General features: G+C 42.7%; 1 protein-coding gene across 9 annotated transcripts in view; it reads right to left on the reverse strand.

The window, feature by feature from the left end:
* Window positions 1–22,657, reverse strand: part of mef2cb (myocyte enhancer factor 2cb) — a 66,207-nt gene that overhangs the window by 14,342 nt on the left and 29,208 nt on the right. For all 9 annotated transcript variants that reach the window (XM_085179171.1, XM_085179170.1, XM_085179166.1 and 6 more), the window contains 2 exons: window positions 20,435–20,678; window positions 10,929–11,132 (listed from right to left, as the gene is read on the reverse strand). In XM_085179171.1, the coding sequence (XP_085035297.1) occupies window positions 10,929–11,132; window positions 20,435–20,488 (258 nt within the window). In that variant the 5' untranslated portion in view covers window positions 20,489–20,678. Of the gene's footprint in view, window positions 1–10,928; window positions 11,133–20,434; window positions 20,679–22,657 lie in introns of those variants that run through there.

Raw genomic sequence — 22,657 nt, forward strand, 5'->3', positions numbered from 1 at the left:
CATCCTATGTGTTTTACCCTCCTCTAATAGCCCATTGCTTTATCTGCTCCTTGAATATGCCACTGAGTGCTGCTCCAAACTTTCAGTCTGTCATACAGCAACATCACCATTATACAAGGCACATCCAAGACTTATATTTCAAAATAATGGGGAGAATAATGATCAGTGAAAAAAAAGGTTGCTGTTGTAATATTGAGAGAAACAGGAGTACAGGAATGAAGACTTGGCATGAAAATGGAGTCTTTGGGGAATACGGTAATAGGATGAGGATTAAACAAAAACACTTTGGTGCAGTTCACTTGTGGCAATAATTTTATGCACAAAGAATTCCCCCACATTCTCATGCCTAAATTAAAATTATTCAATATTCTAAGTAACTTCATTTTCTTTCTGTATTCTTAAAAAAGAAGCTAATCTTTTGGCTTCTGGCATAAATGAGCATTATTTAAGTTTATAGCGTTTTTATTACCCCGGTTTGCGATGACTGACATTTTTTTCACATTAAATATTACCCTCTGCTGCCGTGTTGTGAATCACAAGAAAAAAATGGCCAAATGGGGACACCAAATTATGAGGAGAAAGTGTGAGAGGAAGGAGGTTAGAAGACAGCAAAACGCTACGGCGATGTAAAGAGTCACGCAGAATGCTATAGAGAGTTCGTGCTGTAAATGTGAGAACGAGGAAGGTGGGATGTAAAGTATGGCGAGGAGCAAAGACAGCAAAAAAGCTGTGTCTTCTTGCTTGGCTCTGTGTTTCTCTCTCTGGCCCCTTTGGAGGCTTGCTCCTAATTAAACTCCTTCTTCATGATGCTCCCTCATGACTTGACTCACAGGGCCTGTGTGAGGCAGGCACAGCATAGACAAGGTGTCCTACATACTTGAGACGCCCGTCTCATTGGTACCCTTCAGTTTTTACACCCTCAGCTAAGCTGGCCTAGACTGGGGCTGGTGTAAGAGGAACGGCAGGACGCCGCTGTAAAAACCTAACGGAGGTAACCCGAGCTGAGACCGAAGCCGGCTTGAGCTACAAAGAAACTGATTCACATTCTAACACGCTTGCCGTTCCCTAATGTTTTAATTGCAGGAAGACGCTTGCTCTATATTCACTTCATAGGTTGGGGGTGTGAGCGATAACTTCATTTAGCTCCTGAGAAAAACAGCGGAGAGTATTTGGGTGTGAATCCCGGGTGGCCCCAGGGAGTCTGCTAGGGACAGCTGACGCCTGCCCAGAGCTCCTGCCATACCAGGATCCGTCTGCTCGGCATTCTGCCACCCTGTTCACCCTCTCTATCCCTCAATCCGTCTTTCTGCCCCCATATTTCTGTCTCAGTCTGTTGCTCAGTCTGTCTCTGTCTCACCACCTCTGCGCTAGTCCCCTAATTTTCTGCAAAACCACCACATCTCGACAGAAGCTCAGTCAAACACTGTTGACTTGACGGGTACATCTTTATTTCTGATAGACTCTGGGCAGTTGAGGATTTGTGTTTGGAAAGAGCTCCATTGTTGACCATTTTCCCTCTGTAGTTATGCTGGCAGTGGCTGAAGGCTACGACACATTCAATATTGTGTTTATAGCTATTGGCGACGGTCAGGCCAGCGAATGTTCCTCAGTGTCTTCAACCCAATAACAGGGAGCATCGGCGCTCCACCAAACAGCCAGTGTATTACAGGCCATTTATATCTCTGTCAACACTGTGTGATCTTCAGCGCACATGCACTACGGTAAGCTAAACCCAGAAAGAAAATAATATATAATAGCGGGAATGTTTCCCACCATAAATGGACTCAGTTTATGGGGTTTGTGGCATATTTCAGCAGTGGGTGGGAAACAAGTCTGTGATAGACAAGTGCAATATAAAAACATCAGTAACAGCGCCACTTATGGTTAATCATGATTGCTGTGCTGTTAAACTAAAATAAAACGGCACTCAAATGAAATCTTTTGTCTAGAAGGCTCTAACCTTGCAATTGTTGCACTATTAAAATGGCTTTACTTTATTCCAGCTATCAAACATTCTCAGTAAGCAGACTGTATATATCGTACTTTGCAAAGTGTGAGGAGTCAATGTAGGCTGGGGTGTGTATCTAGTTTAGAAAACCATCTCTTGTCACATTGGTGAGAAGCAAAGGGGTTTTGTGTCCATAGGGGCGCACAGATGAATAGAAACATTGTCTTTCTTATCAAAAATAAGATGGAGGTAGTCATGAAGTGGACCTACTGTGGATTAAGACCTCCCAGCGCCAATTCACAATAAGCACCAGCAGGGTGGTCTTCCTGGCAGCAGGGAAGAGGTAATAGCATGTCTGAGATGTGATCTTATTCTTCTTATTTTGTTTCTTCTTCTAAGTTTTTTCCTCTTTCTTTCGTTTTTTTTTTCTTCTTTTTTTGGGTTCGTTTGGCTCAATCTAACTTGCTCCCATTTTTGTCTTTCTTCCTCGCTCGCTGTCTCTCTCGCTCGCCCGTCCTTTCTGTCTGCCTTTCAGAGTGGAGGGAACATCAGAGGGATCAGGCTGGCTTAGTTTATTGGAAGCAGATGGCAGACCAAAGGCAAGAGGGCCACAGTTTCAAGAAGCGTGGTTTGAACATGCCAGGACCATGTCGAGGGGCATGCCCATGGATGATGGCTACATGGAGTGTGTATGTGTGTGAGCGATTTGGGGGAGAAGGTTTATTTTGTAGGTTACCAATCTGAGGAATAGGACCTCTAATCCCTAATGTCCCATCTAATGTCCCTGCCTGCTTCTTTTTTTAAGTCATTATCTCTATATCCTTATGCACTGTTTAAGAAACTATCGCATCATTGGCCTTTCAGTGCTTTAGCAGCTTTGATGCCCCTTACCCCCGCTGCCCTGCTGCACTGTAATAAGTAACTAGACGTTGGCACCTGGGATCCATCATCCCTGGTGGTAAATTCTGTAATAACACTGCCTAAACATGTGATTATTAGCTTTCTAGAGACTACAGAGTTTACTCAACATTACAAAAGGGAGTGAGATATATAGCAACAAACAGAGAGAAAGTGTTAAGGCAAGTGAGAGAGGCCGAAAAGAAGACAGAGGGAAAGGGCACTGTGTGCAACAAGGTTCCTCCACATTTCTCCAAACTGTGCCACTTCGATGGTGCATGTGCTAAAATCACTATTAAGAAGCCCACTGCAGACGAGAGCCCACTCACAGACACACAATCTTAGCTAGCCAGTACACATCAGAATACCAGATGGTGCAGTGTTTCCCATATGGAAGAGACACACACTAAGCACATGTCAGAATCCAACACTGTTTGTTACAGCAGCATCCCGGCCCTGGGAACAAAGTGGTCATTCAGACTTGTCACCACACTGTATAATTAGCCAGATAGACATAATGAGACACAATGCCAGCTCAGTGAAACTGGATAAAGAGGGCACTTATGTCTGCGCCCTTAACCTAGCCATCTTTCATCCCCATCTACACTGCAGTTGAATAACGCTTCTCTATTCAAATGAGATAAATGACTGCGGGTCTATATGTATTTCTGGTGCAACGTAGAAATTGATTCGCAATGGTTAAATTGTGTGTTTTCCACGCGTAATTTAGCTTTGCATACTTTGTACAGTGAAACTGCACGTGGCCTGTTTATGCCACAGTCATCATGTGACTGTACTACACCACGAATCATATCAAAAATGAACATACTTTTAAATTACCATCACGTAACAAACCTCAAGCCTCCTTCACCCAACCTCTTTTTCATTTCTTGAAACTCCACCTAACCCCCAACCCTTTAGCAACAACAACAACAACAAAAAAACACAACCACTACAAATCGTCACTTATCGTCTTTTGTCTCTCTGTCTCTTATCGCGTGGTGCCAAAGCAGGAAAAGGGAGCCGGGGGGAGGCCTTCAGTAACAATGACCAGCCGGCTGACCTCTATACAGTGACCTTGAGTTTCCACACCCTGCCCAAAGCAGTAACCATGGTGGGGGTGGAGGAGGTAGGGCCAAGAGGAAGCTCTAGGCAGGGAAGGGAATGCCATATGTAAAAATAGATCTTTATTCTGAATTTTCCGCAAATAGTTTCAAAGAACAAGGCATCATTTCATCCTAATGGCTGGCGTGAATTGTTTTGGGCTGTGTGTAGTGGAAAAGTCTTGCCTTTTGGCAGCGTGGCCTCAGAAGTGGCCTGCCTTTTTCACTGCTCCTCACCACGGGGACCACATATTGGCACATTTCAAACAGTCTATTTTTAAAAACCTTTTGTTGTTGTGTGAGTACTTCAGACTTCCGTTTCAGTATTGACCTTAAAAAAACACCTCTGACAGCGATCTAAGAGGTGTAGTTTCTTGCCTTAGCTTTTGCTTTTCTGGTCAGCGGGCATGTGATGTGGAATAAAGTGCCGCGCCTGTGGATCACATATACTGTATTATCTGAAATCTTGTTCTTAACCACTTTTTCAAAAAAGGGGTGGGTGGGCATGAATTTGTTCTCTTTGTGCCTTGATGCAGGGTGGAAGCCACAGATATATGGGTTCTCTGGGCTGATCAATTGTATGTAAAGCAGATCTGCTGATCAAAACGTACTCAGATCGGCCCAAACATATGATAGCAATTCAGAGAAATTAATTTCCTTTTTCTGTAATGGAAAAGTTTTTGAAAAGCAGACAGGAAGGCTCTGTTTGGTGGAATGAGGCGGGGGATCAACAAGAGAATTGCACCAAAAAACAAAACATAAAACAGACTATTTCATTCAAAGGACCAAATGTTTGTAGGCAGCTCAGGGTCTCACACCAGTGGTCTTATGAATGTGGTCGCCGAGGGCAACTCTTCATAACTGATCAACAAGAACAGAGAGAGAGAGAGAGAGAGAGAGAGAAACTGGATGAATATCCTGACACTTTGCTTACTCACTCCTCTGTTTCAGAAACAACCCCCACCCAGCCTTGTTTAAAACACAAGGGTGGGGGGGACAGAGACAGAGACAGTCTTATTCTTCTATTCTTTCACAGCAAGAACCGCCAGCTAGACGTCTATATTTAGTTTCACCGTAGATTATTTTTAGAAAGCAACTACTTTTTGAGGAATTTATTAAGAAATGGGTATTTTAAAGAAAATGGTGGGTTGTTTTTAGGCTGTTGCATTAAGTGGTGAGCTCGATACATTTTAGAGGAGTGGAGTAGCTGAAAGTACGTACATTTAATGATCAATATTTTTTTGTATCTCAAGCTTCGGGTTGAAAAAACGTCTTGCGTAACTGAATGAATAAAGAGGCAATGTGTTTTGTTGATTTCAAAGGAGGCCGGAGACATCTGGCAACAGACTATTACACTAGTCCAGTATTCTTGTAAATGAATAGATGAATTGTTGCTAACACTGTAAATATGAATTATGCACTGATGATAGAGATGTGTGAAGCAGTATTGAAAGTGGTACAATTTCTCTTTCCTGCTTTTCAACGTTAATTAACATGCACTCAACCCCATATACAAGGAATTTTTGACAACCTGCTACAGCATGTAAACAGTCTGTCATCGGGAGCCTTTGTTTTAACAAACCGCTTTACTACGAGCTTGTCAGTGTCACAAGGTTAATTTACTTAGTCCCTCAAAGCAGTTTCAGAACTTAATCCTTAGCTCATCAGGACAAACAAGCCTTGTTGTCAATCGCTTCATCCCCGGTAAACACCGAGGCCTCGTGCCGACAACCCCTTCCCATGTCATACCACATGCAACCTCTTCCAAAAAACACAAAATGACTGCACACTCAATTACCGTGGACAGCCAAAGCACAAGATATGATACGACGGCCTTATTTCTCTTGGAGGCGACCAACGCAAAAGCAATAGGGTATAAATTGCATTCTGGTTGGAGCAATTAATACAGTTTTAAGAGCTATGAGAAGAAGCCATTCAGTGAGCCGATCAGCATCGAAAAACCGCTCAAGGCTAATGTTCTCGTTGCTGTTTAGAAACCAAATAAGCACGCAGAATAGCACAGATGCTGGAAAATATTTTCATAAGAGCGAGGCAGAACTCGAGCATACTAGCACTTCAGAGAGGGAGCTCAGGTCTGGTTGGCTTGGAGAACTTGAGAAAGTAAGTAATTTTTTTGAGGAGATGGCGAAATCGGCTAAGCAGTGCTTAGAATGTATGGTAATGTGATGTTCTTTCCAAATGGCTGAGCGTTGAGCTGGTATGCATATACCTGCTTGATGTACTTTCTCTTTATGTTTCTTCATTTACACCCCTCCAGCAGCACACACCACCCCCTCTCTCACACTCTCCCTCCCTCAAGTGTACTGTCACTGGGCTGAAATCACACCTGTGCTTCTCGCACATCTCGGCACACGGGTGAAACATACGCAGGGTGAAACATGGTGAGGGAGCTTTGCTGAATCTCATTAGCCAAGCAGGTAGTCATTAACAGAATGACCTTTGGAAATAATTACCAGCCTTCCTCCTGCCATCCCTCTTTCCCTCCCTCCTTCTCTTCTCACACTCATCCATCCCTCTGTCCCTCCCGTCCCCCTCTCATTCAATAGCTTTTTTTTCTGGGTAAGGACAGAGGGAGGGAAAGTGAAAAAAAAAAAGAGTTGAGGATAGGCAGGGAGTCAGATCCCTGCTGCTGCTGTTTAAGATTACAGGGTGAGCTGAACTTTCAGATTAGGTTAATCTGCTGGAAATGGGATTGGCCAGTGGCCAACCTCTGGCAGGTAGGCAAGCATGCAGGTCACTTCAGTACCAGGAGCCATGTGCTATTCCATGTGATGCTTGAGCCAATGGCATCGGAGCGTGTGACCCTGGCTGAGGTCATCACAATGCCATTAGTGCTGCAGGGTTTGAGCCAATTGTCACTGTGTATGTACACACACATACACCCATGCAGTGAGGCCACTGTGAGAGCACACCTACACAGCAAACACATTAGTGTATTTGTGTGTTTAAGCACATGTATGCTATAAGTGTGCATACAGGCACACAAACACTTTTTCATTTGCGGGTTTTTTTGGGTTCTTTTTTTAGGTATCGAGGCGATATATCTTCAGATCACCACACACTCACTAACCCTTCAGTTGTTTCAAAAACCTGTGTTCTTTGTTTCAACAGCGGGGGAAAACAAGCACATTGTAGAAGAGGGATTTGGCAAAGCCGAAGTGCGTTGTTGGATTTGGGGCTGTTCGATCACAGCAAGACCCAGCCAATGCTTCTTAGGTTTGGGATAGATCTGCAATCATCAGGAGGGGAAGAAAGGACTCTTTCATGTGCTATTGCAATTAACAACCCCCATACCGGAATATAAATCACCAGTAACGGCTCAAAGTGATTGTTCTTAAGCATGAATAAAACCAGCGAAAAAGCGAGTGATGAATCTATTCTATTGTCATTTCCCCAACACAGCTTACCATTTCTCCTCTAATGCTGTTCACATGTACAGGAAACTGGCCTGGCAGACAGAGAGTATAGGAAATCTATCTGCATGTTTGACTGTTTTATCCGGAGCCAGACTCAGAGTGTGCTGTAGACCTGCCAGGACGGCACACTTGGAACCTGCACGGACATCAAATGATGGAGGGTCTGCCTCTGTGTTTGCTTTCATCGAGCTACTAGAGAGAGATCAGCTTGGATGTGTTTTTGAACACTTAGCATTAATTAAGTGGACTTCTTCGTATTTTTATGGAAGAGTTACATATTATGTTTTTATTTAATCCAGTCACTGGAGTCTGAGTGGGCTAACAGGTCCTACATGAAATAGGATTAAATTGAAGAGTGTGTAAGACTAACAAAAAAAATCCTCACTTTGTTTCTAATTGCTACTCTATTGATTAGTATATGTCTTTCAGTTCATTCAATTTTATTTATATAGCGCCAGTCGCCTCAAGTCGCCTTTATATTATAAGTTAAAGACTCTACAATAATAGAAAGAAAGGCCCAAACAGTCTAAGAAACCCTTTGAGCAATCACTTGGTGACAGTGGGAAGGAAAAACTCCCTTTTAACAGGAAGACACCTCTGTCAAGCCAGGGAGGGAGGAGCAGGTTGGGGGTGATGGGAGAAAGACAGAATAAAAGACACTGTGCACTGTGAACATAATTTCCATTAGTGATGTCTCTTTTGTTTCAACACTTCTCTCACAGGAGGGTTAGCTTTGGTTTATTGTTCTTTTGCTTTCTCATATATTTGAACAAGTGTCGTTCCTAGATGAAACGGTTTTGCAGTGAGTCATCAGACCTTCTTTACTACTCCTCTCTTTCTTTTTTCTATTTCCTATTTCTGTCTTTCAAATAAATAAACCCACTGACCCAAACATAAATTCTATATAATAATAATAATGAGAAAAAAAAAGAAAAGCTTAGCGACTCCAATGAGAAAATAGATACAGAAGAGAAAGGCAGACTAGAGTGAGAGAGGTAGAGAGAAAAGCCCTCCAGCCTCTTGTAAACATGCTGTTGCTAGAGAGGCTGTGCAACGTACTCAGTGCCACTCTCTCAACAACGCTAATTATCAACCAAAGACATGCTAATTACATAGAGCTTTATTGCTAATGTAGCGGGCCTCTATGCCAGCCGCCCACACTCTGAGCTCCGCTCCCCTACCTCTGCCTCTCCTCCCACTACACCTTCAGGCACAGCAGCAACAGAGGAAGAGAGATGCATGCATTTGAGCATAGTGGCAAAGACAAGAGCTTTCTACAAATTTGAAATTAAATCTGACATATATAAGACTTCATATTTAAGATTTTTATTTTTTTTTTGCTTTGTTTTGTTACACTTTAAAATCAGTGCCTCATCTTGTTAAGAACCTCCTCTTTTCCTTTTCATCATCCTGCCATCTCAAGAGGAAGTCTGCTCTGCTCCTTACTTAAAACTCAACACGCCACCCATGTTACTGCAGTTTTGACGTCGGCACACATGGCTTGTAGGAAAAGATCTGACCATGCTGTTCCCCTTTGTTCCCCCTCCCTCTCTGTACCCCCCCATCACCCCCTCCCCCCTCCCACCCACGCTAAACGTGCTAGTGTCAACCCTGTGGCCAATCCCTTTAGCACACCGCAGCTCAGGCTAAAGGCCTCTTCAGGTCGATTTCTCCCGCTGTGAGTCTCTCAGAGATGGCAGAGCTTCCGTTCTCCAGGGATCACATTATATGTAGTGCTTTATAGCAATCTCCCCCCACCAGGCTCTTTAGCATCTCCCCCTGACATGGCTGTTTACACGTTAGCTATCCTCTGCTCTCTAATGGAGACAGTTAGAGAAAGAGCTTCAAAGCAGGGAGCTCTTGTCACAAGCACTAGTTATACATCACTCTCTTCATGGGTTCAGCTGGGGAAGGATAATAAACTGAATACAGAGTGAGTGAAAGATTTGGTGAGCAAAGGACACCTGTGCTGAGAGGCAAACTGGTGATAAAAGTATGCAAAAATTACTAAAGGCATACAATTAAGGAGTATGAAACTCCGGCAATTGATAAGTATTTCTAGTAACATTAAAAAATAAGCTGTGGTTACACATAAATCTACACAGTGTTTGACAAAGATCATCATTAGCTAATGCCTAATGCACTTAATGTACAACAGTAGTACAGCATTTCTTACCACATAATTTATTTTGGCTAACTCCAAACATGACATGTAGAAAACGTGGGCAATATGTACATGTAAATGTGAACACCAGTTGATGTTAGATGGGCATGAAGCCCAGTAACAGCCATATGGAAAAAAAAAGTCTCATACTGTTCTGTCCTGTGTTAGAGTGTTAGAGTAATGTTTTTATTTATTTATTTTGTCTATCTTCCATGAACATAACCAGGTGACATATCATTTCCAAGCAAAATATGTTGTGAATCAGTTGTATTCTACAATAACAATTGATTTAAAAATAGGGGATTACATATGGACACAGACTCGTTTCTTAACCTCAAAGTCCTAAACAGTATTTATGTAGTATTTACTGTCACAATAGATTGCTCTAAAATTAAAATGGGATACATATTATTCTACTTGTGCTATTGTGTTGGGTAGAATTGGAAACATCAAACATAAAGAGGATTTTAATTCTGGTTAACAGGCAAATGTATGGAATTAGCAAATGTTGTAGTAAAATGAGTCTAATTAAATCTGGATTTATATATTTAAGGATTCTGTGTAACAATAAAGACAGGGATTCTAATGTTTATATATATACATATATGTAATATCCATTCAGGATTGCTTTGTGGGGCAGGCACACTTACATTTGCAAAGCACAGTGTGAGCGTAATTAAGAGAGAGAGCAGGGGAAAGGGATACACTTCACATGACTGCATTCATGTTTGTGTGTGGCCCACGAGGTCAGAGCTCCAGAGTGAATGTTGCATAACAGGTTCACGTTGAAAGCTTAAGGATCCAGGAGGGTGCTAGCGTCATTTCCTGCTTTATCTACCTGCCTACTGGCTTGGCTGACAGCGCTGTTTAACATCGCCTTGAGCCACTCTAGCGACATGTGTCCAAAGCAAGTCCGATCAACATCCTCCTCTCACAGGCACATCAATGGTGACAAGACACCAAGGGCACAGCGTGGTGATTACACACCACAGGTGACAGTCTAAAAGGCCCAGATCAATGATAGGCTTCTTTTATGCTGCAAAGTACAGGCGACACAAGAAGGCAATTTGAATAAACACAGTGTCTTGAAATTAATGACTTATTGTGAGTCTTAAAATAAGTTTTTCTAACAGTGATTGATAGTGGTACTGAACCCTTGGGGAAAAGTGACAAACTATGGGAGCAATTATTTTGTACACTATGTTAGGTGTGAAGACTAAAAGAGAGAAGTAAGGGTTGCTGAATGAGTCACAAATGCTGTAACCATCTGTCTGCTTGTGCGTTTGCATGAGCGTCCATGTCTGCGCCCGAGCGTGCGCTCCTGTGTGGCTGTGCGCGTGCACGCGTGTGTGTGCCGTCTGTGTTTTCTCGTAGCTTACCTCCACAATATCAGAGTTGGTCCTGCTCTCATGGGGCTCATTGTACTCAGTGTATTTAAGCAGGACCTTGTCCATGTCTGTGCTGGCATACTGGAACAGCTTGTTGGTGCTGTTGAAGATGATCAGGGCAATCTCACAGTCACACAGCACGCTCAGCTCATACGCCTTCTTCATCAGACCAAACTTTCTCTTTGTAAATGTCACCTGAGCGAAAGGAGAGAAGAAGGGAGAAGAGGGATTTGTGTTTAGTTTACTTTTGTGGCACACTTACAATCAAACTAAGCTGTTTTATCTGACTTGTTATAAGAATTTGATTATGACAAAAAAAAAAAAATCCCCCACCCTCAACCGCTTTGCTTGCAATGAGAGAATAAATAGGAATTTGACACCGCAACTTTCCTCTTTAAAAATTTTGAGTTTTCAGGGAAATGGCATTAAAGGAAAGTGAAGTCTGCTAATGGTTTAACACCCACTGACTGTAACAGTCTATCCACTATACCAGGAAAAAGGAAAAAAAGAAGCTGGGCTTGCATTTAAGGAACTGAAAATACTCTGTCTCAGTCAGATAACGGTAAAGAAGGTCAGTTATTGCTTGTACATCAAAGCACACAGAGTCTCATCCTGGAACATATGTCAAGTTAAATTGTCTTTTTTTCAGATGGTCCGAATGTGTGCTTCTGCACAAAAGAAACACACACTATTTTCATCTAAAAATGAGCTGAGATTAACTGTCTTCCATGTAGCGACATTAACACTAGCTCGGTTATTGTCTTGCCCAATTAACCGAGTCTCATAGCAAATAACAAGCAGTGATATAAATAACAGATAGCTTCCTCGACCATACTTAAAGCACTTAGTCAGCGCACAGATCGTGATAACGCGCTTAACATGAACCACAAAAAGTGTCTCTTTTCCCTCTCTCTTACTGTTCCTTCATATATATATATATCTGTGTATGTATGTGTGCGAAGCCCAAGACAAGCACCTTTAGTAATACAGACACACAAGGACCAACACTGTCAAAATAGAACAGCCTTATTCCTCTATTGTTTGAATCAAAACTAGAACAGTGAAAGTGAGTTAATGCCAGTGAGCTGCACCTGGTTTCTTTTCCAAGCCATGTGTGTGCACTCTTTAGTTGAATGGGAAAAAAAGAGAAAATGCTCCACTGCCAGCTTGCCTCTCTTAACACAGCAGCATGTTTTTTTCCTCCCCATTTTTTAATAGAACTGTCTCTAGTGTTCCTCTGTGACTGTGTGTATTATTTACATTGGAGACTTGTATTGACAAAGTTTTTTTTTTTTTTAATAAAGACGAAATTCTGCCAAAAATGTGCCCAGCTGGTAACTAACAATCTCAGTTTGTTGATTAACTGCATTTTTGTCCATTCTCCTCCAGCACTTAAGTGGGCCAAAGATACCAGATGAATGCAGAACAAATACAAGCTCCGAATACAGTTATAAGGCCCTTATAAAGAAAGCCTTGCTTGTGATAGATCCTGAATAGATTTTTTTGGCATTTACCTATCATGCCTTGCCCTTCACATTTTCTTTTTACAACTGAAAGAGGAGATAGGCATGAATAGATATTGATAGATAGTTTTGAATTTCTTGAAACAATATCTCCCAGGATGCACCAGGGGAACGGAACATCAAACCATCCCTAACCTCCACCCTGACTTTCTCTTGCTCTATCTTTCTACCAGGACTGGACCGTCTTATCCTGGACCCTCTCGCTGCCACCCCATTACCTCACCCCACCCCATCTTAAAGTTTTCCACTGATGTCACCGCCTCATGCCAAACTATCTTGTCAGACAACAGAGGCTGAAACCAAAGACACGGACATGCGGCGTGCTACCTCCTTACAAAGCACTGTGTCAGGTTCTATACCTCGGTACACACACCCGTGACTCACTGACGAAATGTGTAGAAAAACGCTCCCCTGGGCTCTAAATACCATGCTGACATTTATACAGGCATGCTGAAAAGTGACAAAAAAAACACAAAAAGCCTCACTTTTATAGTCTAAAATGGCATCTTGTGACAATAGGATTAATTGTCATATTCAAATCACTCTGCGCTCCTTATTCACAACTGAAAAGTGAGCACCCCAAAAGAGGGTCTGCAAGCCCTACAAGAGTAAGGCTGAAGTACAAGTTGTGCAGGTAAATAAGATGACAGGACTGCAGAACATAAGGTCAAGGCGTGCTTTTCAGGGACAGGACAAGCAGAGTGTTGTCTTCCCTTGGTGTTTTGATGCATGGGGCACCGGGGGCAGACGCAGGACACAGCTAGCTGGCGGCCAAGCTCCGTTATCAGCCACTCACTCAGTCACTCGCTCTGCTGGGGCCATTAATGTTTCAAAAAAAAAAAAAAGTGTGCACATGGGATGACCAGTTGGAAGGGGCGTGGGTCTCAGAGGTCCAGATCAGCCGGTCTCAAAGGTGAGGACTGCCGCGAGCTTCACCGCACGCATACAAATGCTTCAATGTACTTTTCAGAGACACGCATTCTCGGCTTCTCAGCTCAAAATGCAGAAAACAAAGAGCGGAATTCAATCAAAGTTGTCTTTAGCCTCATGCTTTAAATGAGGAACTACGTGCAGAAGCATTTCGCACATATTATAATTTACACATAGTCTGGCTTCAACAGCACCACAGGGAAGAGAATGGGTGCGATTATGAAAAGTTTTAACTGACCAAACTATAACACCTACATAAATATCACATCACACCCCCCCGCGCCTTATCTCAACCTGACACGTACAACATGCTACCTCTAAAACACATACTACTACGCTGTGTGCATACATCCACGAATATAAGAGAAATGCACGCAAGTAAACAGAGTGAATGCTTAAAGTCCGCAAAGATCTTATGAGGCATGGAGGACATGCTGATTTGCACCGCATCAATGCAGGTTTTGAAGCTCAATAGTTGACTTTTCAAGGTAACTCTGTTCTGACTTCCTGGCATGATATGATGTCATCTTGCAATACTTTTAGCCCATCAACGTCCACTTTGCTTATGTCACCTCCAGTCTTTCCTGTGCAGGCTTAAAACATCTCACTAGGCCCAAACAGAAGCGGTTAACAGGTACTATGAACCTGTTTTCCAAGTACTTAAAACTAAATCCATGTGAGGTGTCGTTGGTCTACAGTCTTTTGAAGAAACTTGATAAAAAAGATGAAGTTTTGCAATATTTAAACACTTACATACTATATTCATAACCAAAGATCAGGACAATAAGCTTAATATGTAACCCAAACACTAATGTACCTTACCTTGTGTTACTATTTCTAAGTTTTTATGGACTGAACAAATCATCACTTTAAAAAAAAATCCTAAACATTTACATTTGCTATACATGCAAATGGATGAATCTGAAATCTGATACATTCCTTTTATTCAATGAGTCCTCTGTCTTTGTTGTTAAAACACAAAACATTTTGTAAACCACCCATATGTCAGTGTGGGTGTAATCTTTGTTTCCTTGGTCAGTGGGTGCTGTTAGTCACATCACTATGTTAATAACAGAGAGAATGACATTACAGTGCCGTGCATGCTGGTAAAAGGGAACAGTGCGAGTGTGTGAGTGTGAACCCAACTGTGTCTTTTCACAGTATATTGGTAACGAGAGTGTGAAACCTATCTTCACACACATAAAAGCACACATACAAGTACGCACGAAAAATGCGTTGACTATTTTTGGTCATCTTTAAAGGTAAAGACCTAAACTAATTGGAATTGGACACATTACTTTACAGATGTCTTGGCAGGCTAGTCTAACCATATTCAAATTCTAACCCTGACACATAAATTCTTCCGAAAAAATATGCAAAAAACGAGTTTATCAGAACTCAAATCTCAGTGATGTCTCAACGTTATGCTTTCTGATTTTCATTCTTCAATAAAAAAACAAAGACAGAATTAGGAAGTTTGGCCTGAACCTTGCAAAGGTTGAATGAATGCATGTGCAGGGGAACCTCGCAAGTATCAGAAAGTCCAAATGTTACTTCAACAAGCTTAAGCTCCTAAGAGATTACTTAGTTATAGAAGAGATCTTGGCAATGACTACCTTCAAAAGACCCTGTGAAGGACACTAAATCATCCCCACACTTCCACAGCATCTACAAACAATTATTAAGTACTACTCTGGGCATTTATTTACATGAACTAAACTATTGGTAAACGGTACACTCGCTGCAACACACATCTTATTCACTCACCCCTATCCTCCTCCACAAACCCCATCCCAGGAGAGCTTTAGACTAATGCACACACACAAACAGACAACCCAGCAACCACTCAGCTGCGTTACCATTAGCTGCCCTGTTAAAGTCTCTCTTTTGTAAATTTTTATTGAACAAATTTGAGTTCATTTGTTTTTCTTTATTTATTTCTGTCAGCTTGTGAGTTGGTGTGCTATCACCAGAAAATGACTGGTGAAAAAAAACAACAAAAATTAAATTCAAACTAATGTATAAAAATTTAATAATTTCTTCTCCGCTTGCTGCATTTGATCTGGTGCACATGGAGAGAAACACCCAGGAAAAGCAGAGGGACACAGAGAAAGGAGGGGAGAGAGGCTGAATCTCTGCCACATGGGTGAGAGAAAGACGAGGGGAAAGACGGAGGAGAAAAGAGGGGGCGGACGCACAGGAAGCACATTTGTATGCATTTCCTCTCATAACAGGAAGAGGCCAGTGGCTTCCCCTTCACAATGGCTTCGCTTCTGCTTCCCACCTCCTGCCTGCTTCCCTGGGGGAGGAGGAGGCGAAGGAAGAGGAGGAGTGGGGAGACAGGCACCAAAAAACTGCTGGTTAGCAAACCAAACATGGCCATGTAAAGACACACATGCACACACACACACACACATAGATGTCAGTCACCTATGGAGCAGCGAGATTTGACTTGAAACAAACACTTATCCCATTGTCAGGGGCCGAGCAGGAAGACACGAGCTTACGCAAAAGGAATAAGAGGAGCCGAAGACCTTGGCTTGAACTTTGCCTCACAGCCAAGACGCTGTTAAGAGAGGCATTACGACAAAAGAGGCTTTGTCCCACCTCTAATATATGCCGTGCTCTTCTCTCTCCTCAAAAACCCCACTCGTCATCCTATCACAGGGTGCACTGTACACCGAAGAGCGGGAGAGAGTGTGGTCCAAACGTTTTGTATCTTAATCCCACGTTAGTTAAAAAATTGCGTGTGAAAGTTAATGGTGATAGCTTAATAATGGCAGGTAAAACCATAGATGTCTTCAAGTCCACGCCAGTTTAGATTGTTTTTCTTAGCCGAGCAAGTAATTACATCTCAGCATGTTCTTGTTTATGCTGAAAAACCGCAACTGGAAAAGAATATAGCCGCTGACTAAAAAAAGGGGATGTCACATTTGCAAGGCCCAAGTTAGTGGTCAGAAAGACAAAAATAACTTTGCTGTCATCCATTTGAAGGGTATAAACTGTCAGTGTGGCACTGAGGCCGAGGCTGTATACTTTATGCAAGGGATGCTATTTTTACTTTTAGCAGATTTTCGCAATAGGAAAATAAGTAAAAACAGGGAACTAATTGGTTTAAACTCATTTCACTTTATCTACATGTGTGTCTGAATGTTCCGGTAATCAGTTCGGAAGCAAACCACATTACCCCATTTTTTATTTTTTTTTATTAAGACATGAGAACATTTTGGTGAGAGTGCAAACGATCTGCACATTACGAGCTCATCTGAAAGTTATAGATGAAAAAAAAAATGAATACAACCAAGGCCAAATAAAAAGACTGGTGTCATTAGCAACAAACTTTTTATGGTATGCCCTCTATTTTTAATTTTTTTTTACTTATCCAGCAAAACATGCTTTCATTAATACACAGATTTATTTTAATAGATCAAAAAGGGATGAATTCCAGAGCACACAAAGGAAAGGAACTATCGAAAGCTATAACATTGATGCTTTGTAGTGGGGAGAGTGGTTAGAGTGAAGTGACAAACTGGCGGATGAGACAAAAAAAAAAAGGGCGGAAAAAATGGAGGAAACAAAGTGAAGGTGAGAACTTAGCGAGCCCACAGGTTAGCTGAACATACGATAGAAAGGAGTGCCACTCGGTGTGGTAAATGAACGAGATGGTAGAAGGTGGGAAACAGGGAATTAGAGGAGGGGTGCAGGGGTGAGGAGCTACCCTGTGGGCCTCATTATTTTCCTGCTGTTAATGTCAGTCGCACATTTTCTCACCTCGGTACTGTTGATTGGAGGGAAGAACGCTTTGTCGCAGAAACAAAAAGACCCTCTTACTACAGTGACAGCGGTGCAGTAAGTGTGGCTCTCTTCACCAGAGAGAATTTTTTTTTTTAAAACACACCAAAAAACAAAGTCACAGCATTTTTAAAGCTTCTTTTGGCCGAGTGTGTGCTGGTATGGCTGTTGTTTGGGGGAGTTGGGAGATCCTTGTGTTTTACTTCCTGTCACTGATGACCTGATACATGTTTAACCTTTGGCCTCGGGTCCCTTCCCCCATGAAACCCATATGTCCAACACAAAGACGCACACACACAAACACAATGATTCACACAAACAAGTCATCCTAAATTAAGCCCACTGAGCAGACTGGCTGGAGAGGTAACACTAATTAGAGCCAATTGCAGCAAATTAGTCGATGCACAACACGGGCTCCAGAGAGATAGATGTGTTTTTAGATGTGTACATGTGCATACACATATGCGTTTGTCACTGCTGCGTTAACAAAGGCTCCAAATGAACCGTCTAAGGTGTGTGCTACGATCGGTCTACGCCCACGGTGTCGACGCGTGCGGGCGCGTGCGCACACCTGTACGTTTAACTTGTGTGCGCCTGCCCATCTCTGCGCGTTTGTAAGCTGGCTCAAGAGTCTGCTCTTTGTGAACAGCCCATGAGTTTATGACACAGGGGGCTCTTTCATGTGCCCGAGGCTAGGAGAGGGTCTGAGTGGTCGGGCGGCTTGGAGCCAGGGCTCACACACTGCTGCCCACTGTCCAGCACTCCAGGCAGCCAGTCAACGCCAGGGAGGCCTGGCCCCTCTGCCACTGCTCTTGGGAAGTGTTTCGGGGCCTGGAGGTGGCAGCCCAAAGTGGCCGCCCAGAGAGAGCCAGGCCCTGTGCCCAATATGATGGTGCAGCTGCATGGAGGGCAGGGGTGAGGAGGTACTAAAGCCCTGTAGGTGGAAAGGTAACGTTGACAGCTACACAGAGTGGTGCCACTCCAAAGAGGGCTGCGTTAGAAAGAGTGTCATAACCAAGGAAATGTTACAGTCGCTCTATATATTGTATTGAAGGACAATGCAGGAATTGCGCCATATCCTGTTTTGTTTTTTATGCAACTCCCAAAACTTTTGGAAATGAATATTATGGAAAATAACAATATATCTTATTTTATAACAATATTCAAACAAGATCGTAACCTGCTAAGGTTGTAGAAGGGTTTTCAGAAACACGTAAAACACTGAAAGTATGTGAAGAATGTGAGGTCAAAAGCAACACTGCAAAAAGTCCTCTGGTGTTTATTTGGCTCAGGCTCTGGGACATTTCCTCAAAAAGGAAGTGAAAATATGTAAAGCTTGAGCTTCTGGTTTTTTTTCTTTAAAAAAGAAAATTTAAGTTTCTGTGTCTGTCTCTGTCCCTGTCTTGTGATATCCGCCTCTTCAAAACACGGTGATGTCATTTTTATTTTAGGCTGTAGGTTTTATGACATTATGCTCCACAGAACATGTGGTGCTTTCCACATGACTCGATGATATAATATCAGGAGGAATCGCAATCGCCTAAAAGCAGCAACGAGTACATAATATCAACGAGCGCTCTATGGTTTTAAGGATCAAAACAACAAAATCCTGCGATATATTGATTTTCTTTTCCCAATGAACCCTTTCTCTCTCCTCAGTCTCTTCTCCTGCCTCCTTCTCCTCTCCCTGTAAGTGAAGCCCGGATATCTCAGGCATCGATTTCCCTCAGGTGTCCTTCCTGTCTCCCTCTTTCTCTCCTTTTCCTCAGGAGTCGAAGAGTCCGGGCCCATTCTTAGGTGGGATAAGAGAGGAGGGCTGAGATAACAGCAAGGAGGAAGTGTGGGTGCTGCTGAAACACGATAGTTTTAGTCCTCATCTAAAACTCGGTGACCTCTTCCTTGCTCTTTCTTTGTTTCTCTGCCTGTCTGTCCGTCTGGCTCTCTCAATAACAAACAAAGATATACCATCTCACATCCTCCATACTTTTCAAAAACTGTCTCAATACATGACTCTTGGTTACACTCTTTCTTTTTATGCTGCATCTGTGATTCTGAGAAACAACATTTCTGATGTGACCTTCTTCGAGTCCAGCACGCAAACTTTCTTACACACTTCCTATTATCTTCTTGTTTCTTGCAAACACACTTGAGCTTAGTCACGACAAGGGCCAACATCTACTTCAATTATTCCCCCGGCACACTCCAATCAATTCACCGAGCCTTTGCTCCGGCCACATATGACTGTGTTTGATAAAAGCACATTGTGAAATGGCTCCGAAATACTATTGAGAATGTCACGCAGTGTAGAAGTCTCAAGCAGCATTGAAACGGATTGTGTTCAGAACTGTGTGTGTGCTGGTGTGTGTGTGTGTTTGACCTGTGATCCGGGGGCCACATTAGCAACGTATGGATCCAATTGGGCTGCCAGGAAGCTGACAAAGTGTCAGTGGTCAGCTATGCCACAGGAAGTGATCGATTGTGGGCCTCAAGGGCAGTGAGAGAGCTCTGTCTCCTGCCTGAGACAGTAGTGTCCACAATTTATTATCCCAAGTCTCAAGTGATGCCAGCTGTCGTTAAGAGGATTCTTTGACTCTTAACATTGGTTGTTGACATTTTGTTTTAAATTAATGTGTATTATTCTAAGCAGAGGAAAGCTACAGCACTTCCACTGTTACTGATTTAGCTCGAGAAAAATAGCATTTCAGTGTTTGCATCCCAGTGTGTCATTTCAGACCATCCCGAACCCTCTGTTTGGTTGTTTGTTTATATTTTCCTCCACCCTGCCTCACTGGTGGTACCACCCTCTGCCCGGTAATATTCCACTGGCAGGGAGCTAAACAGGGTGGCATGGTGTGAGGGCTTGGGTGTGTGAAGGGTGCTTCAGTTGAGCGTAGGCTGCACCCCTCAGACTTCTCTGTGATATGCAGAATGTGCTTTAAAAATCCCAACAGTTTTAAAGCAAAATCCATTTTAGGAAACACTGTACACTCCTCGTGTCCTCACACTGGATTGTTAGATTGAAGGGAAACAAACATTGCTATTCTAAGCCAATGGAACTCCTCCACCAAAAGCAATATCTGTACTTTCCCTGCAAGGACTACTCTGTCTCCCAGCTCGCATATTGCCCAGACTCCCAGAAACCTTCATTGTTAAGAGCTATATGGGGTGTAGGGTGTTTCTCCTTCCTCCCTCCTCCACCCTTTTCTCCCCCATCCTCATACTCATCCATCCTCCCATCCCCCCGGGACTTACCTGTCTGTTGCGTTCATCCATAATCCGCGTGATCTGAATCTTTTTCCTCCCCATCGTCCCCGTCTCTTTCTTTCTCTCCTCTTTCTAAAGAACTTCAAGCTTTCTTCTCTCTTCTCTTTCTTCTTCTCTTCTCTCTCTCCCGTTTCTCTTCACGTTTCCGCTCTTCCTTTGCTTTGTCTTTTCTTCTTTTTTTTTGCCTGCTTTCTATTTGTTTCAATCAACTCAAAGATTCCAGCATCTGTACCTGCAAGACAGAAGGGAGGGGTCGGGGAGAATAAGCATTAAATGAAATGAAATATGGCAAAATACTGAGAGGGAAAAAAAATAATAAAAGTGGCATCGTGGCAGCCACAAGGGAGGGTGAAGAAAGACAAAGAATCTGTCAACAATGTTGTGAGAACCGCTGTGTTTTTCACTGTCGATATCATGCAAATCAGTTTTTGCATTTTTTTTTTCTTCCTAGGCACCGACTATGAGAGGAGACAGCACTGTCAGGATCTCGCCTCGTTCACAGAGAGTTTGACAGTGTTTTGGAAGTGCCGCTAACTTAAACGCTCTAATCACCAACACTGTAACATTACCTCCACACTGAGAAATACATTTTGTTTCTTCCCATGAAACTGCACTGTATTGACAGTGGAGCTGCCAGCCGCAACTTTTTTCTACTCTATCTGCAGCTCATCTCCAAAATGGCAGATGCGCTATGCTAGGATAGTATACAGATGTAAAAAAACGAGGACCTAAGAGTGTTGCCATGTTCTGGTAAAACAAAGCCTTTGTAAAAATAAGTGAAATGTGGCAACATAACAGTTTGATAAACGATGGTTTCTTGGAGAAAAAAAACCTTGCATGTCCAGAAGAGATCTGAATAGCCAATAATCGCGTGCACAGTTTAATGTGTGTGTACCTGTGTTCCAGAGGTGCAGGCCAGCAGCTGAAGCACTGGACTGAATGGGCGGAAGAGCAGAGTTGCGCTCCGAAAAGTTTGCATGACTGAGTGACTCTGTGTGTGTGTGTGTGTACACGTGTGCATGTACATCTGTGTGTGTGCGTGCGCATAACTGTGTGCTCTTGTGTGAGCTTGGCTAAGCCAGAGCTCCAGTGCATCTCTCCAGAGTGCTAAAGTAGGCCAACCCAATCTATCTCAGGGAGGAGCAGAAGAACTGTTGTTGTGTTTTCTTTTGACAGTAGAGGTGATAACGTCCCTCGTTATGCAAATGAGCATCCCATTATTTAAGCTCAGTGCAATGCAGGGGAGCTGTCAACGCCGTCACATGAAAAAAAAAAAAAAAATCTTCCATCTACCCTGCCTTTTTTTCTCTACTTTCCCCTTCTTCTCTCTTCTCTCCTTTCTGAACCAGATTTCCGGCACCTGGCAGCACAAGCATCAGACATTGATGTGGAAGACGACACCGCTTCACCAAAAGACATGTCAGTCTCAGTCTCTCTCTCTATCATTCTCTCTCTCTCTCTCTTGCTCTCTCTCCTTTTTCTCAAACACCCTTGCTCTTTTCCTCACTCTCTCATATTCTCTCCTTTGCGCACTCCTGCACACATACCTGCACATTGTAATGCACTTCCTTTCCTTTCCTTTTGTTTTTTTTACCTCCTGCTAACCTGAATCCATGTATTTATTGAGTAACATGCATGAGGAAGCACAAGAAAGATCTGAACCCCTCAGGTGAATGCAGAACATTGCTATGCACTTGACCTTTTTGTGCTAGAGAGTAAGACATTGATAATGAAAACTCATAATAGAGACATCCAGGGATGCAGTGGCTCTTAATGACAGACCAAGGCCTGTAGCGCAAGCAAGGCTGTAGCTATCTTTTCCATTTGCAGCATGAAATGCAGGCTCTGCGCTTTATTCACGACCCCTTCAAAATTTAGAATCCCGCATTATAATTAAGGCCTTCTCAGTGTATGTATGCGAAACGCGGATTTACTAAGTATATTACATTGTATTAAAGAAACAGCATTGCATTGATTTTTATGGATTTTATAAGATTGCCTGCCAAAAATGTCCATCACACAAAAACTGAAAAAAGTGAGACAATACAGTCTCAACAATAATGAAATGCATGACAAAAAACTTCCTGAGATGATGGTTTGGAATACACCCACTCATGGAAGAACTGAGATACGAACATAAATGCGTCATTTGGCAGTTAGGACAACAGCCGGACTGCACCATCATAATAATAACAAGATCTAAAATAACTC

This window comes from Neolamprologus multifasciatus, chromosome 12 (assembly GCF_963576455.1).
Source record: "Neolamprologus multifasciatus chromosome 12, fNeoMul1.2, whole genome shotgun sequence".
Lineage (NCBI taxonomy): Eukaryota > Metazoa > Chordata > Actinopteri > Cichliformes > Cichlidae > Neolamprologus > Neolamprologus multifasciatus.